The 13,971-nt window shown below is 43.8% G+C and overlaps 4 protein-coding genes across 4 annotated transcripts; 2 read left to right on the top strand and 2 right to left on the bottom strand.

Moving 5' to 3' along the window:
* Nucleotides 1–321: 321 nt before the first annotated feature.
* On the bottom strand, nt 322–866 carry Bfra_008912 (uncharacterized protein; the record flags this gene model as incomplete). The annotated part of the gene is made up of 2 exons (XM_037339267.1): nt 322–684; nt 744–866. 2 exons carry the CDS (start codon nt 864–866, stop codon nt 322–324), a joined length of 486 nt encoding a protein of 161 aa, XP_037190833.1.
* A 1,109-nt stretch (nt 867–1,975) lies between these two features.
* On the bottom strand, nt 1,976–3,884 carry Bfra_008911 (putative muscle-derived protein (neurite-outgrowth-promoting) protein; the record flags this gene model as incomplete). Its single annotated transcript, XM_037339266.1, has 5 exons — nt 1,976–2,455; nt 2,530–2,773; nt 2,822–2,970; nt 3,022–3,293; nt 3,641–3,884. The coding sequence occupies 5 exons, from the start codon at nt 3,882–3,884 to the stop codon at nt 1,976–1,978; spliced, it is 1,389 nt and encodes a 462-aa protein (XP_037190832.1).
* Nucleotides 3,885–4,243: 359 nt separating this feature from the next.
* Bfra_008910 (putative mitochondrial presequence protease protein) lies at nt 4,244–7,383 on the top strand (the record flags this gene model as incomplete). The annotated part of the gene is made up of 2 exons (XM_037339265.1): nt 4,244–4,521; nt 4,584–7,383. The coding sequence occupies 2 exons, from the start codon at nt 4,244–4,246 to the stop codon at nt 7,381–7,383; spliced, it is 3,078 nt and encodes a 1,025-aa protein (XP_037190831.1).
* Nucleotides 7,384–9,761: 2,378 nt separating this feature from the next.
* On the top strand, nt 9,762–13,280 carry Bfra_008908 (putative ornithine decarboxylase protein; the record flags this gene model as incomplete). The annotated part of the gene is made up of 4 exons (XM_037339264.1): nt 9,762–10,032; nt 10,089–11,119; nt 11,737–13,029; nt 13,137–13,280. 4 exons carry the CDS (start codon nt 9,762–9,764, stop codon nt 13,278–13,280), a joined length of 2,739 nt encoding a protein of 912 aa, XP_037190830.1.
* Nucleotides 13,281–13,971: the final 691 nt, after the last annotated feature.

Here is a 13,971-nt window from a genome sequence, read left to right as displayed (position 1 = left end):
GAAAACGAAGGAAAAGAAGGAAACGTTGGAAGCACATAAGAAATAGACAGGGAAATAATGAAAAAGAAAAATAGTTGATTGTTTTTGGGAGATTTCAGAGTTTTTGAGGTTGTTCTGGGGGTTGTTTTTGGCTTTTCTGAAAGAAATCAAATGCAAAACTCCTACCGCATCCCATATTGTACTAAAAATGAAAGATGGAAGATCTTACCATTGTGTTGGATCCGTGGATCTTGATACTGCGATTCTCGAGTTACAAATGAAAGATGGAAGAAATTACCATTGTGCTAGACTGACTGGTGGTGGAGTTTGGAAGTGGGGTTCTCATGGAGAACCGGCGATGTTGACTTTGAACCAACCATTCAATCTGCGATCCGTTCTCGATCCGACTGCGATTTGTCCGACTTGTTGAGTTCCGATCTTGCTAAACAATTTCCATTGTTTGAAGTTGAGACGGTAGAACTGGCAAGCGTTGGTGAGCTGCGTGAAGTTTTCGTTCGGCATGCGAAAGACGACTTCGCAGCGAGCGAGGCGGGAGAACTGATTGATGGCTGTTACGAGATTGAAGAAGACGTGGCTGTGGTTGGACTTGTCGACATCGAAGCGGTACTCTGGAAGTGTTACTGAGACCAAGCAGGTCTTAGTGAAAACCGAATAGAGTTCGACGATGCGGTGGAAGTCTTGGACCTGGGTGTCTGTGGGATACTTCTTCTGGGCAAGATTGATGGATAGTGCGAGAGTTTCACCTCCGAAGGTGACCCAAGGTGGTTGGGGATTTGTCCGGGGGCGAGTTTCGCGGTGGATGCGGGAGCTGGAGCGACTTTATCCTTTCTGATGAGAAGCGTCCTGAGTTCTGCTGTGGCTGGCATCTTGCTTGTTGAGTGGTTGCGAGTAAGATCTGGTTGATGATTCTGATTGTTGCTTGAAAGTCTTGCTTGAAAGTCTTAATCGAATTGTCTGTAGATGAAGCTCGAGGAGTAGATGAGTGCACGAGGAATTGAATGATAGAGAAAGAGACGACCCTTTAAATAGTGGAATGGGAGGTGCTATTTCAATCCTGTTTCAATACCTGAGCAACAAGCCCAATGAGAGAACAGTATCACTGCTTAATCTAGCATTATTTCGTGCATTCTTAACATGGACAATGCTGCGAAAATCTTGAGATTCACGTAACGCAATTGTTCAAACATTGAACAGAGGAACTGGCCATAACCTGAGGCCAGCCTGCCAGGTTATCCCATCCGTTGGACCAAGTAACGGATTGGAGACTTCTTTCAGATTGACGAAGAACTCTTTGTGCACTTTGAACAACCATCTCTTGTTAGCAGAGGTCGTTAGGCTCCGATCTCAGGTGCGGGTGACGCGAATCTTTTCTTATACTCAGATGTGTATCATTTATTTGAGCGAGACTTCTCGCAGTTCTATCCGTATTTACATGAGTTGAAGAGAGGACATTCATAACCAGCCAGGTATACCACTTAACTTTACAGCAATTGTTTTAGGGATTTGTGAAGCATAAAATTTTGTATGCCAATGCATCTGTTGGTCTATAATCTATTTTGGTACAGCAAAAAAGCTTCTGCATTGTGTGAAAGATTCTGTTATCAAATTTTGAGAGAAACAATCTTTTCAATGTGACGAGAAATGGAACAAGGACGAGCCTTCTTTGTGCGAGTATGAATAAGCATGTTTGTTTTCCGTCACAAAGGGGCGTGTAGACAGCATCGACAGAACACAATGTCAACCAGATCGCTCAAAGTTAATTGTTCCTGCGCGCTAGCGAAATTGACTATTTACTTGTTTTTCTGCTAGTACATATACATGTGTGTAGAGAGGATCTCCCAGTGTCGATGACTGCTTAGTCGCAATAGAAGTAACTTTGCTAGTTTATTTGCACACATAAGACAGCCACGCATCGCGAAATGGATGTCAAGATCGTAATACAAAATTGTGTAACTGACGGGCCTTGCTACTATTCTCAGTGCACACCATTTGCAGCTGCCATGCCATTCAAGGCCGGAGGAGGTGGTGGTACAGGTCCAAAGGGTCTTGGAGGCACTGGGTGAACATCTTCCTCTGTATCGTCGTCATATTCTCCCTCACTTCCTTCGTCCTCGCCCTCTTCGTACTCGTACTCGCTCTCCGTGCCTTCTAAATCACCTTCAGCATACTCTCCTTCCACGGTCCCTGCCATGCCTTGGGTAAGACCTCGTCCTTGCCTCTGCATCTGATCAATGATATCTCTCAACTTTTCATTTCTCGTCTTTAATGCCTCGATTTCATGGGAACTCTTGGTGCGCTCCTCGGCCATCGTAAGTATGTTCTTATTGGTAGCTTCGTGCTTTCTAGTCAAAGCCATGTTTTCCTTTTCGAGACGTTTCGTCTTTTTCGACATTTCTTCCATTTCCTTGCGAAACGTTAGAAATAAGTCATTGCTGTTGTTGAGCGTATCTTCCACCTGGCGGGCAATTAGCTCTAGGCATCCAATAGCAGCAAAAAAACGAATATCATATGTAGAAAAGTAGGTCCTACCTGCTTGAACTTCTCCACATAAATATTCAACTGATTTCGCAACTCGGTTTCGGTTTTAGAAAAAGTTAGAACCTGCTGATTCAACTGTTTTGCCCGATTTACCTCCTGTTCAGCAGCTCTTCGTTCACGCTCGAACCTAGCAAGATTATACTGAACTTCGAGCTCCTTTGTACGCAGAAGAGAATGGAAATGGAGCTCCCGTAATTCGTACTGGTCAATCAATGACTTGAACTTTGCTTTGAAACTGCAAGGGCATTAGTGCTTGGACTAGCGATGGCATAGAGGAACTTACAGTTCGTCAAGTTCAGGATTGATAACCACAGTTTTTGGATTATCCTTTGTATGCTGATAGTCCTGGAACTGCCACAGAATTTCACTACACTTCTGATCCCATTCTTCCTTGGCGATCTTTTCATTATCTTGTAGAGTTTTGTTTTCACCCTAACCCCGCTTAGCATCTGTAAAATCGCATGCACCCAACAGAATGCGCACCTTGAGTCTATTGTTCTCTTTCTGTAATTCTCTACAGAGTTTCTCCAACTTCTCTCGGAGGACGACGGCTTTGCCAAGGTCGGTTCTCGCGACGTCTTTCTCCTTCTGCAGCACATCACCACGCTTCTTATTTTTCTGATTATCTCGCTCCAGTCGTTTCATGTCCGCAAGGTGTTCGGTGACTCTCTTTTGGAGTGTCTCGATTTTTTGCAGATCGTCCATTTTGGATATTGAGGAATTCAGTTCTCGATTCGCTTTTTTTACTTCGCGTTCTTGATAGCACAATACGTTAGCAATTTTTTCAAGCAGGTCTCAATCTCGCATTGCCCCTCCATATGCACTCGCGGGGGACTTCAGAAGGAGCATATCAGCCCTGTGGTCTCTCCAAATTGAAGAAATAGGAGCAGGGGCATTTCGATCTATCGTGGAACCCCCTCCAAAAAGGACACCCCTCATTCTTGAATAGACCACACTCAATAATTCAGTTCTGAAGCGAAGCGCTTACCCCTCTCCTTCCACCGCGACGCATTTCGAGTAGACAATGCACACGACAGCAAAAATCTGGTGCAGCATGCAAATCGATAATAGGGAGGGAGTTTCTAGAACGGACAAAACGAACCAATCTCTGCCTCTTGATCCTTCTCTCCAGCTGCATCTAGTTCCAGTTGCGAGATTTTGGCCGCAATGAGTTTCGAGGCTTCACTCGGATCCGTCCCCTTCTTCTGTTTTCCCTTCTTAACTCCAGCATCGTTATGGTGATGATGTCCATTGGGATAATCGGCATGGGTATGGTTCGCATTCATAGAGGTGGTTCTTGAATTCGTAGGGCCAGGTGCGTAAGTGGGATTTGCCCCAGTCGACATTGTTAAAATTCAAGTGTGAGTATCTAGGTACTTCTCGTTTATGTGCGACGACTAATTTTGTCGCAATTCAATTTTCTGATTTTTCATGTATTGCCTCTCTGCACGTTGACGTTCTCTCTCAAAATAAGATATTACGAGGTTGACTGTATAAGCAAGCTAGTGTGGCCGAGCCGGACAATCGGGCAATCAAAAACACGAAAATTCACTGAAGCGAACCTTCCAATAGTGAAATCAGTAATCATATTCCTTTGCGCCTCACCATATTAATTCACCCACGTTCCTTCCCTTCCTTCCATCGTCCTTTCATTACCTCTCTCTCACTTTTTTTGTATCTTTGATGACATATTGATATAAGAAATATGTTACGACAAGCTGCAAAGAAAGGTGTGACGGAACTCGCCCAATATCCAAAGCCAGGTGAAAAGCTTCATGGATTTACACTCTTAAGATCAAAACATGTTCAAGAACTTGAGTTGACAGCACTTCATTTGAAGCATGATAAGACGGGCGCAGACTACTTACATGTTGCTAGAGAAGATAAGAATAATGTCTTCTCTATTGGATTCAAAACAAATCCTCCAGATGATACTGGAGTTCCTCATATATTGGAACATACAACATTATGTGGAAGCAAAAAGTAAATTGCCTTCCCTTCTATTATTATCCATATTACATTGGATCGCGCTGAATAGTTTGTAGGTATCCCATTCGTGATCCTTTCTTCAAAATGTTACCCAGAACATTGTCAAATTTCATGAATGCATTCACTGCGTCTTCTCACACATTCTATCCTTTCGCCACCACCAATGAACAAGATTTCAAAAATCTCATGTCTGTTTACCTTGATGCAACATTGCATCCACTATTGAAACAGAGCGACTTTACACAAGAGGGATGGAGAATAGGGCCCGAGAACCCACGAGTGGCAATCGAGGGAGACACTGCCAAACCTGAAGATAGCAAATTGGTGTTCAAAGGTGTTGTGTACAACGAGATGAAGGGACAAATGTCGGACGCTGGATATCTTTACTACATCAGGTTTCAAGACCATATTTTCCCTGCCATCAACAACTCTGGAGGTGATCCACAAAAGATGACCGAGTTGACATATGAGCAATTAAAGAACTTCCACGCCGATCACTACCATCCAAGTAATGCCAAAGTTTTTACATACGGCGATATGCCTTTGGCAGATCATCTTGTAGAGGTCAATGCTCAACTGAATGCTTTTGAGCGCATCAATGGAGATATGGAAGTACTAAAGCCTATCGATTTATCATCTGGTCCACAGAGTATCACAGTTCCAGGGCCTATCGACCCATTGGTGGATGCAGATATGCAGTTTAAGACCTCAACTTCATGGCTGGTAGGTGATGCTACGGATGTTTTAGAGACCTTCTCACTTTCAATAATGTTTGCGCTACTCATGGATGGATATGGATCTCCACTCTATAGAAACTTAATTGAAGCTGGCTTGGGAACCGAATGGAGTCCAAATAGTGGTTATGATCCTTCTGGAAAAGTCGGAATATTCTCTGTTGGGTTGACCGGCGTTAAAGAAGCCGACGTACCGAAAGTCAAGGAAGCAATTCACAAGACTTTCCAAGAAGCACATAAAAATGGATTTGAGAAATCTAAAATCGATGGCTACCTACATCAATTGGAGTTGAGCTTGAAGCATAAAACTGCTAAGTTCGGTATGTCACTGATGCAAAGAATTAAACCTAAGTGGTTTGAGGGCGTTGATCCCTTTGAAGCGCTAGCTTGGAACGATACTGTGGCCGCATTTCAAAAGGAGTTTGAGAAGGGTGGTTATTTGGAGGGATTATTGGAGAAGTACTTACTAAATGACAATACACTCACTTTCACAATGGCTCCTTCGACAACTTATGGAGATGAGCTTGTAGCCGAAGAAGCCACACGTCTCGCAAAGAAGATTGCAGAGGTTACTGAGAAGGCTGGCGGTGAAGCTGAAGCTCGTGCGCAGTTAGAAAAGAGGGAATTGGAGCTTTTGGAAGAGCAAGGAAAATCTAACACTCAAGATCTCAGTTGTCTCCCAACTGTTCATGTTAAGGACATTCCAAGACAAGACGAGAAAATAGAATTAAGGGATTCCAAGGTTGATAATGTCAATGTACAATGGCGAGAAGCACCCACAAACGGACTGACCTACTTCAGAGCCATCAACACTTTCGAAAATCTACCTGAGGAACTGCGAGCATACATTCCATTATTCACAGATGCTATAATGCGTCTTGGGACAAAGGACATGACTATGGAGCAGTTAGAAGACTTGATGAAGCTTAAGACTGGAGGAATTGGTGTTGGCTATCATGCTTCTTCGTCTCCCACAGATTTCAAGTCGGCATCCGAGGGCTTGAGCTTTTCCGGGACTGCTTTAGATCGAAACGTGCCTGAGATGTTTGGGTTATTGCGAAAACTAGTCCTTGAAACTGATTTTGATAGCCCTGATGCCGAAGTCCGCATCCGTCAGCTTTTACAGGGTTCGGCAGACGGTGCAGTTAACAACATCGCTTCATCTGGGCATGTGTTTGCCAGAGGCTATGCTGAAGCTGGCGTAACACAATACGGGCGTTTGAAGGAACAAGTGGGAGGATTATCTCAAGTCAAGCTCACCACCTCACTTGCCTCGAGACCCGAGGCTGAAGGACTAGCCGATGTTATTGATAAACTCAAGACGATTCAGCGACTCGCATTTTCTGGATCATCCACCTTCAGGACTGCCCTCACCTGTGGTAGTGAAAGTGTCACAAACAACGAAGCCGCGCTTCAGCAATTTCTATCGTCAATCCCAAGATCTGAATTGCCATCTCGCCTAGTTCCTCCCCCAGATTTCACAAGAAACACTAAGACGTTCTTCCCTCTGCCATATCAAGTATACTATGGTGGCCTTGCTCTCCCGACGGTATCTTATACCTCTCCGGCCGGAGCACCTCTTCAGATACTCTCTCAGCTCTTGACTCATAAACATTTGCATCATGAGATTAGAGAAAAAGGCGGAGCTTATGGCGGAGGAGCTTACTCGCGGGGACTTGATGGCATCTTTGGATTCTACTCTTATCGCGATCCAAATCCTGTAAACACAATGTCGATCATGCGCAACGCTGGTAAATGGGCAGTTCAAAAGGAATGGACCGAACGTGATCTCGAAGAAGCCAAGTTATCTGTATTCCAAAGTGTCGATGCACCTCAATCGGTCAGCCAAGAGGGCATGACAAGGTTTGTATCCGGAGTTTCGGAAGAGATGGTTCAAGAACGACGTGAGCGTTTATTGGACGTGACCAAGGAGCAAGTCCAAACCGTTGCGCAAAAATACCTCGTTGATGCATTGGAAAACGGCCAAGGAAACATGGTTTTCCTTGGAGAGCAAAAGTCATGGGTAGATGGAACTTGGGAAACAAAGAATTTGGGACTCGCCCAAGAGCAACCTGAGGTCATGGATGAGGAAGATGTGAAAGACGCCGCTTTCGGATCATAAGACCCACAGTTCTGTAACATACTGTATTCCACTCAGCTGCATACACTGGCGTTTGGGATGTACAATATTAATGATTGAATGGTATGTATGATAGGTAAAGACAAAGATCAGCGATGTCCATGACAGGCATCTGATGAGCATGTAATGAGCAATGACATATAACCTTTCGACATCATGACTCTTTCGAATGAATCAAGTCAGTATTTTGAAGATGCACCTTGGTAGGCATTTTATTTCCTCTTTTCTTTGACTTTCAATTCTTTCTTCGCGCTACGAACAGATTATCACGTCTGCAGTCCTATTTCGATGGCTGTTAGATCACAAGTCACGTCTTCCTCTGAGAAGACTAGCGCAATAGCAACATTTAGTGTATAACCAGGCATATATGTCGTGAGTTATCGCTTTATGGTTCCATCTTATTTCAGAGCTGTGGTCCCGGAGGCATGGGATGGCGGACTAAAGATGTGAGGACATACCGGAGCCATGTATTGTAGAAAGTAAATGAGGGGAGTTTATTGGCTACCTGATAGGATTTGGGGGGGGGGGGTGTGGTATTATATGAGGGATATTTGGATATTTGGAAGTTTGTTGGCGGTTCATAAAGGGGTCAAAGAGGGGTTAAAAAACGGTGGAGGTAAACATTTACAGCCAGCCATACTATAACCACCGAAGCACGCTAAAGCTTATTAAGTAGATAAATCTGTTAAGTATTCGCCGTGAAACAGTTTGGACTAATGCGATATAAAATACCGGTAGTTGGTCTGGGGCATGTCGGAAGTTTATAGCCGTTCATATGGTAAATGGTGGACTGTATTTTTAGTAACGATAGTCTTCATATTACAGATTTACTTTTAAAACACTAGGTGGTTAACCGACATGCATGCATATAAAATAGCCTAATCTGAGACAAATATTGCTGACCGACTCGAGTCTTTTGTTATCTAATAAACCTCGCTAACGTAGGTACTCAAGTATTTGGTCATTTTATTATTGTTGGAATTAACACCCGCAGCCCGCTCCACGCAGCCCACGAATAAGAAGAGCGAGTCATGAAAAACATTGGGGAATTTATTATTCTATCACCAGGCACTGGCGTTTACCTCTTTGTACGTCATCCACTCAAAATATTCAAATTTCCAAGACGTGCCTGAAGATCGCGGTAAAAATTGGGATTTGGGCAGAATTGTAGAACTTCATCGATACCTGGCTTCGTCTCCGTACCCAATACCTACTTCGTATTCATCCCAAATCAAATATGCACAGGACGGTGAGATATTAAATGAGATATAAATTAAATTCTATAGACATGTACCTAATCCCTATGTCTATACCTGTGTGTGTGTGTATATGTAATAATAAGTTGGGGTTGGAAGAGAGAATCGGGAGAAATCATAAATGAGGTATTTTTTATTGGAAAGGAGTGGGTCGGCTAAAACTTTTAGTCTAATACAAATTTTTAAACAGCCAAATCTGAGGTCAAGCGTCAAGCTCACCCGTGAAAAAGCTCCAAAGAAGCCAGTCTAGCCACCCACCTCCATAACCTACTCAGTACATAACACAGAGAGTGGAATATACTGGCCACTTGCTGTGCTGAATCCTATCCATCTGTTTAACTTCATCGTCTTCCATCAATCAAAACACCTGCACGATATAGTCTTTGTCTGGACTATATTGAGAAAATTCTTTCCGGGTGAGTACATGAACATAATCTTTACCCCGCCGATGAAAAATCTGTTCTTTCGCAGAGCAATGCTATTATCGCCTTTCATCGTATCCGTTTGATCATCTATCTATGATCCGGGGATCAGAGCGATTTTTGAACGCCTTACGCATGTCACTTGGACGTCGAGATGCGGCATTTCAAGACACTGTTGCTAATACCTCACTCGCAGATCTTCTAACCACGAAGAACCTAAAATTCCCTCTCGACTGCCTTTGGTCTAATCAAAGGCGAAACATCCAGGACGGCTCCAACGGCCGCGATACTAGTTTCTGATCAAGATTACTCCGAACGTCCTAACCGGCACATCATCAACACCACACCACCTCCTTTTGCTGCACTTTAATCAGCTTGAGCGTTTGTTTTACGAGTTGTTTAACAACACCCCGTCTTCGTCCGAAACTCCTCAGCTGCCGCATAGGACGAGTTTAAAGGGCCTTCCTCTCGCAGAGGAAGAGTCGAGCCGACCTCGCCAGATCAGCACAGGATCTGATCGTTATAGACCACCTTAATATACCCTTGGGCTTTCAAAGTACAAGTATGTTTGATCACCTACTGGCATTGCTTGGCTACATTTTGACACTTTCTTGGCCATACTGACATTCACTAGCAAACAAATCACAACTATATCAAACAATCCTTGGTCAAATACGAGGATATGTCACCTTCCGCCATTATTACCTACGAAAACAATAACAATCTTGATAGTATCGAATCATACTATCCCAAAGATTCTTATATTGAACTCAATGGCGTGAATACCGCAAAAACTATAATTGGAAATGCTTTAAAGCAAAGGGTGGAAAATATTGATAACGATGTCTGCGAGGCAGATGACGAAGATGCGTTCTTCGTCGCTGATCTAGGCGAGGTTTACAGACAGCACATGAGGTGGAAGAAGAATTTACCCAGAGTCAAACCGTTTTATGGTTAGTCTTTCATACCTACTCACGTGTCGGATTCAAATTTTCTAACTTCAGAACAGCGGTCAAATGCAACCCAGACCCACAAGTCATTCGTCTCTTGGCAGAACTTGGCACAGGATTTGATTGTGCTTCCAAGGGCGAGATAGAGCAAGTCCTCAAGGCTGGCATCGACCCTACCCGTATTATTTATGCTCAACCATGCAAGACGAACTCCTACGTTCGATATGCTGAGAAGCAAGGAGTCAAGCAAATGACATTCGACAACAGCGATGAGTTATACAAGATTAAGAAATTGTTCCCAGGAGCTGAACTATTTCTCCGGATCTCTACCGATGACTCCTCGAGCTTGTGCCGATTGAGCTTGAAATTTGGAGCAGCAATGGATGCAACAAGTAGTCTCCTTGCTCTAGCCAGAGAACTTGACCTCAACGTTGTTGGCGTTAGCTTTCATGTAGGATCCGGTGCCTCAGACCCTCTTGCATTCAGGAAGGCAGTTCAGGATGCTCACACCGTTTTCGAACAAGCTCGCACTTATGGCTACTACATGCACACCCTCGACGTCGGTGGAGGTTTCTGCACTGAGACATTTGAAGTAATGGCTTCCGCACTTAGTGATGCCCTCGAGGAATATATGCCAAAACATATCAAAATTATCGGAGAACCTGGACGTTACTATGTCGCCAATGCTTTCACGCTCGCTTGTAACGTCATTGCACGCCGAACTGTCGAAGACCCAGAAACATTGGAAAAGAGTTACATGCTTTACCTAAATGATGGTCTTTACGGCAATTTCTCTAGCATCATGTTTGATCATCAAAACCCAATTGCTCAGGTCCTTCACACTGGCAACCGCTCTTACTTTGATACTCTGGCAAGTCACGCAACCCTCAAAGGCACCGAGTACTCAATCTGGGGCCCAACTTGCGACGGTATTGATCGCATCTCTGCAAGCATTCGCTTCAATCACAATCTTGACGTTGGAGACTGGCTCTATTTTGAGAGTATGGGTGCATACACTAAGTGTTCTGCAACGAGATTCAACGGCTTCACAGATAGCCATGATGTTATCTATGTTTCTAGTGAGCCAGGAGTCAATGCCCTACTTGAAATGTAAAATCTTTCAGGTAGTCACAGTCTTTTTATACATGGTTTATGAATGGTGGTTGGTGGTAGAAAAGAAGAAGAAGGGGGATGATATAGATTAGCGTTGTATGCGTTGTATGTTTCTTGCCTGACTAGATTTCCTTGGATATGAGAGATTCATTGATTATAATACTTTTTCGTATCAGAAAAGCGAAATCATTGTCTATATCGCTCTTTTCTAAGTTTATATACAAATACAGAGATGTTCATAGAATTTGATCTACTTGTTGCCATGAGTGAATTTGACAGTACCTTTCTGAAAACTGGTTGGTTACATGATACACCCCTGTGCCGTTCGATTTGATGTGATGAGATGATATCATGCACGGCCCCTTCTTTATCTTTCAAGGTTATCTTTCACGGTGAGCTTCCAAGATCCATCAAACCCTTCAACACTGGGAGGACAACAAACTTCTAGCATCAGAACCAACCAGTGTTTATTGTGCTATTTCTCAACTCAGAGAGAGGTAACAAATATTGTCGATGGTATTTGTCCCGACCCTTTACTCTGGAACTCCCAATTGAACCAAGCCAAATTCTAGACTACAAGCAATCCTCATCAAGTACCATAACCCCAATAATTCCAATAAGAGCACATACAACATGGCGTTAGAAAAAGATATGAGGGAATACCTCCTCCCTTTAGACACACCCACAAGAAATCAACGACGCCGTTATAGAGATCACCTGACATTCCTCCCACTTCTTGCCTCGACCCTCTTCGTCGCAATTGTGATCACCTATTTCTCATCCCAATCCATCCATCGCCATCGGGAATTCCAGCTCACATCCGAATCTCTCCATCAATGCACTTGGTCGCACTTGGAAAAATATGAGCAGCTTCTGGATGTAAAACCGATTGCTCGAGAGGAATTTCTAGAGAGACAGAGGATTTTGGCGGGGGTGTTGGGAGAGGATGGGGTAGATGCGTTTATTGCGGAGCCGTCGGCTTCGACGGAGTATTTTGGGAATGTGTCGAGCGCGTTTGAACTTTCTGAGAGGCCGTTTTTGGTTGTTTTGGATAAGGAGGGGGGAGCGACGTTGCTGGTGCCGAAGTTTGAGAGGGGGAGGATAGGGGCTTTGGATATGGTTTTTGAGGAGGAGACAAAGAGGATTGTGGAGTGGAGGGAGGAGGAAAATCCTTACGAGGTGTTGCGTAGAGAGATGGGGTTGGAGAAGGTGGTGTTGGATGAACATGTTCGGTTTATGGTGGCGGCGGGATTGCAGGATGTGGGAGTGGATGTGCAACTGATGAGTTTGGAAATGAAGGAATTGAGGGCTGTGAAGAGTGAGACGGAGTTGGATATTCTGAGGGGTGTAAATGAGTTTACGGTGCAGCTGGTGAGGAGTTTGCAGAAATGTATCAGGGTGGGTATGAGTCAGGAAAGTATTGTGGAAGCTGCCGAGGGCCTTTTTACACAAGCGGGTGTTGGGGCTGGGTTTTGGTCAATAGTTCTTTTTGGCGAACAGGCTGCTAATCCGCATGGAGGTGGTAAGGGACGGGTTCTTAGGGATGGAGAATTTGTGTTGGTGGATATAGGGACTTCGTTGCATGGGTATGGAAGTGATGTGACTCGTACTATTCTCCCATCCACATCCACAGTTGATCAGGAGTTGATGGATATATGGCATTTGGTATACGATGCACAGACAGCGGCCATTGAGAAGATGAACATCAACGAGACGTGTTCGGTTGTGGATGAGACGGCTAGGAATGTTATCAAAGCGAAGGGGTATGGAGAGTTTTTCACACATCGATTAGGCCATGGATTAGGGTTGGAAATGCACGAACATCCATATCTCAATGGGGTTAATGCAGAGAAATTGAAGAAAGGAGAAGTCGTTACCAATGAACCTGTAAGTTTACTTATCTTCTTTCTTTCCCCTTCTCTCTTCCTCATACATAGACTACCCCTTTCCCTCAAAAAAGAAACACAAAACTAACCCAGCAACAACAACGAAAGGGAATCTACATGACCTCCTCCCAAGCCACCAAACTCGGCAAAAAAGTTGGCTTCGGCGTGAGAATCGAAGACGCGGTTTTGGTTACGGAGAAGGGAGGTAGAGTGATGACGGGATCGCGCGCAAAATCTCCTTATGAACCTTGAGGTATTAAGATCAGAGCCAAGAAAATAAAAATTGTAATAGAAAGGAGGGGGTTTGAAAGAAGGTTTGATGTGTGTGAGGATGATGGTGTATTGAATACCTACCTAGACAAACCAGTATAGACTGTATAGAGATAATGGGGTTTGTACTCTGTCAAGAATGGAAGGATATTAGATTTTCAATACTTGCTCTTTTTCGTCGTGTTGATTGAGGTTCAAGTGAGTGGGATAATTGAGGAGATGAAAATTTGTAGTCTTATACTCACCGAGTCAGCCATTCATTCTGGGACATCTTGAAATCATTGAGAGCTTGCATGTATGCAGCATTCCCGTCCTGACATAGCAGGTTAGGTATGTGATTCCAAGTTTCGGGAAGCAGGCTCGCCTGTAAGGTATGCAGGTGGGTATCGAATGATATTAGCCACTATCTGGATCATGACAAGTATGATAGATTTAACTCAAGTCTAATTTGAAATACATGTACACATCTACTGTAAATTTAGGCACTAGACAAGAATGAGATCATATTCTCTAGACTTCGACGAAGAATATATTGCCAGATTTTTTATTCATTACTCTGAGTATCTCTATCCGGCACACGTATATCTTTCTATAAGCACTAGTTCCATTTTTGTCAGAAGCCCATAAAGAAAATTTGGGTATATAGTAGTTCCTCCATGTTCTAACCTCTCCC

The sequence above is a fragment of the Botrytis fragariae genome (assembly GCF_013461495.1).
Source record: "Botrytis fragariae strain BVB16 chromosome Unknown tig00000101, whole genome shotgun sequence".
Lineage (NCBI taxonomy): Eukaryota > Fungi > Ascomycota > Leotiomycetes > Helotiales > Sclerotiniaceae > Botrytis > Botrytis fragariae.
Note: the sequence above shows the minus strand (reverse complement) of the source record. Positions and strands in the feature narration are given on the sequence as shown.